This window comes from Fulmarus glacialis, unplaced genomic scaffold (assembly GCF_000690835.1).
Source record: "Fulmarus glacialis isolate BGI_N327 unplaced genomic scaffold, ASM69083v1 scaffold41766, whole genome shotgun sequence".
Classification (NCBI taxonomy): domain Eukaryota; kingdom Metazoa; phylum Chordata; class Aves; order Procellariiformes; family Procellariidae; genus Fulmarus; species Fulmarus glacialis.
The window spans coordinates 2359-4822 of NW_009218261.1; the positions used below are offsets into that span (position 1 = coordinate 2359).

The window sequence follows — 2464 nt, forward strand, 5'->3', positions numbered from 1 at the left end:
CAGTCTGGATGGTGATGTTCCGTGTAGAATTCCCATAGGTATTAATGGAAGTTTTGTGCTAAATCAGCAGTAGTTTTAGGTAGTGGATTGTAAAAAAGGATATGCTGCCCAGCAGGATCTTAATCTTCCTGCATTTACTTAGGCAAACTTTGTCTTTGAAATGCTTTTGAAATCTGTCCCAATTTTCAGCAGGAGTCATGCCTGAATAATGCTACAGGATCGGGCTTCAAATGTAAGGGCAACAGAATTTAAATATATTAAGACAGATCTTCTCTTAATCCTGAGATGTAGAACGTGGGTTAGAGGAGGAAAGAGCTGTAGCTTTGGCTCGTTGCTTCTTGTCTTAGCTACCGTGGACTGATTTCTCCACATGTTCTTGTACTGTTTTGTTTTCAGGGACAGCTCTGTTGCTTAGACCAGGCTGCTGCAAGGATGGGGCCCCTGGAAGCAGTAGGCGAAGAAAACCAGACAGATGAAATGAAGGTGGAGCTGTTCACCAAGCTGTACTTGCCGAGATACACCACACCGCTCAACGAATTGGCTCTGGACCCTAAACCAGAACTGAAGGACAGCACGACGCTAGTTGAAGTGCAGATAATCCTCATTTTTGCTTACTGCTCCATCATCCTGCTGGGGGTGATCGGAAACTCCCTCGTGATCCACGTGGTCATCAAGTTCAAAAGCATGCGCACAGTGACTAACTTCTTCATTGCCAACCTGGCTGTGGCTGACCTGCTGGTGAATACATTGTGCCTGCCCTTCACTTTGGTTTACACGCTGTTGGGCGAATGGAAACTGGGGCCAGTCTTGTGCCACCTGGTGCCTTATGCCCAGGCTCTTGCTGTGCACGTGTCTACTGTTACTTTGACTGTGATCGCTTTGGATCGGCATCGCTGCATCGTCTACCACTTGGAAAGCAAAATCTCCAAGCGGATCAGCTTCCTGATTATAGGAGTTGCGTGGGCAGTCAGTGCCCTCTTGGCAAGTCCTCTGGCCATCTTCCGTGAGTACTCGCTGATTGAGATCATTCCTGACTTCAAGATTGTGGTCTGCTCTGAGAAGTGGCCAGGGGAGGGGCAGCTCAACTATGGCACCATCTACAGCGTCTCCATGCTCCTGATCCAGTACGTCCTGCCTCTGGCAGTCATCTCCTATGCCTACGCCCGTATTTGGACCAAGCTCAAGAACCACGTTAGTCCTGGGGCGGGGAATGACCACTACCACCACCGGCGACGGAAAACCACCAAGATGCTGGTGTGTGTGGTTGTGGTGTTCGCTGTCAGCTGGCTGCCATTTCACACCTTCCAGCTAGTCAGTGACATTGACAGTCAGGTGTTAGACCTGAAAGAGTACAAACTGATCTACACAGTGTTTCATGTCATTGCCATGTGCTCAACGTTTGCTAACCCCCTTCTCTACGGCTGGATGAATAACAACTACAGGACGGCCTTCCTCACGGCCTTCCAGTGCGAACAGCGGCTGGACTCCATCCACCCTGAGGTATCAGCAGCTTTCAAAGCCAGGAAGAAACTAGAAGCAAAGAGGATTCAATTCCCCGGAGACTCTTTCACACAACCTACCAATGTCTAAGATCGGTAGATGTCCTTAAAAGAAGAAATGAATATGTTGTGGACAAAGGAATAAATCCATTTTGACGCGTGCATTTTTAATGCATAGTTTTATTCATAAATGATGAAAGAAAAGTAGCAGGAAAGTCAAGGCAGGTGGTATGATTTGAGGGGAGTGGACTGGCATCAAGAGTATGTAACTGTAAGGAAATTAAAGGGGAAAGACTTTGTTTATGGCTGTCTCTAACAGGGTAAGAGACGCTCCCATCCCTCCCATCTCTTTTTGACAAGTCTAAATGACAAAGGCAGAGTTTGCTGGTTTGCTATAGGAAGGCAAACGGCTGATTTGTAGCACAGGAATATTGATGGTGGGAGCAGGTAATGTTTATGTTGGATATGGAGATCAGGGAGAGCAGAAGTCTGCCAGGAGATTGAAGCCTGTCTGGGGGGAATGGGCTGCGCTGGTTAAAGCTCAAACTTTTCAGACCCCTTCTCTCCCACAGGCATCTTTTGTGAAGATAAAGGAATTAAGACGAGAAATATGTTACTGTTTTTTGACTTGTACTGAAGTACTTCAAACCAGAGCATTTGAAATGGATTAGGGGAAAAAAAGAAAAAAGAAAGGAAAAAAACGCCCACCCAAACAATTCAATGAAACAATTCAATTCAATTGAAACAAATTCAATGTGAAGAAAGGTCAAGTTTCTACATAAAATGGAATGTGGGTTTTGGTCAATCAAATGGGGTAAAAAGTAATTCCTTAAGGATGGGCTGTGAGAAAATCGCAAGCCTGTGACCTGATCAATCATTCCCTGCAGATCCCTACCTTTCATTCTGCGCTGGGAACAGCTCACACACACAGTGCTTTAAAGCGGCATTTGAGGGCAGAGGATGCG

At 46.2% G+C, this 2464-nt stretch overlaps 1 protein-coding gene across 1 annotated transcript; it reads left to right on the forward strand.

Annotated features, from left to right (window-relative positions):
- Positions 1-432: 432 nt before the first annotated feature.
- NPY2R (neuropeptide Y receptor Y2) lies at positions 433-1590 on the forward strand. Its single transcript, XM_009579981.1, has one exon. It carries the CDS (start codon positions 433-435, stop codon positions 1588-1590), a length of 1158 nt encoding a protein of 385 aa, XP_009578276.1.
- Positions 1591-2464: the final 874 nt, after the last annotated feature.

What these genes read in the sequence shown, in the direction of transcription:
- NPY2R (XM_009579981.1), top strand. Translation starts at nt 433, where the DNA reads ATGGGGCCCCTGGAAGCAGTAGGCGAAGAAAACCAGACAGATGAAATG.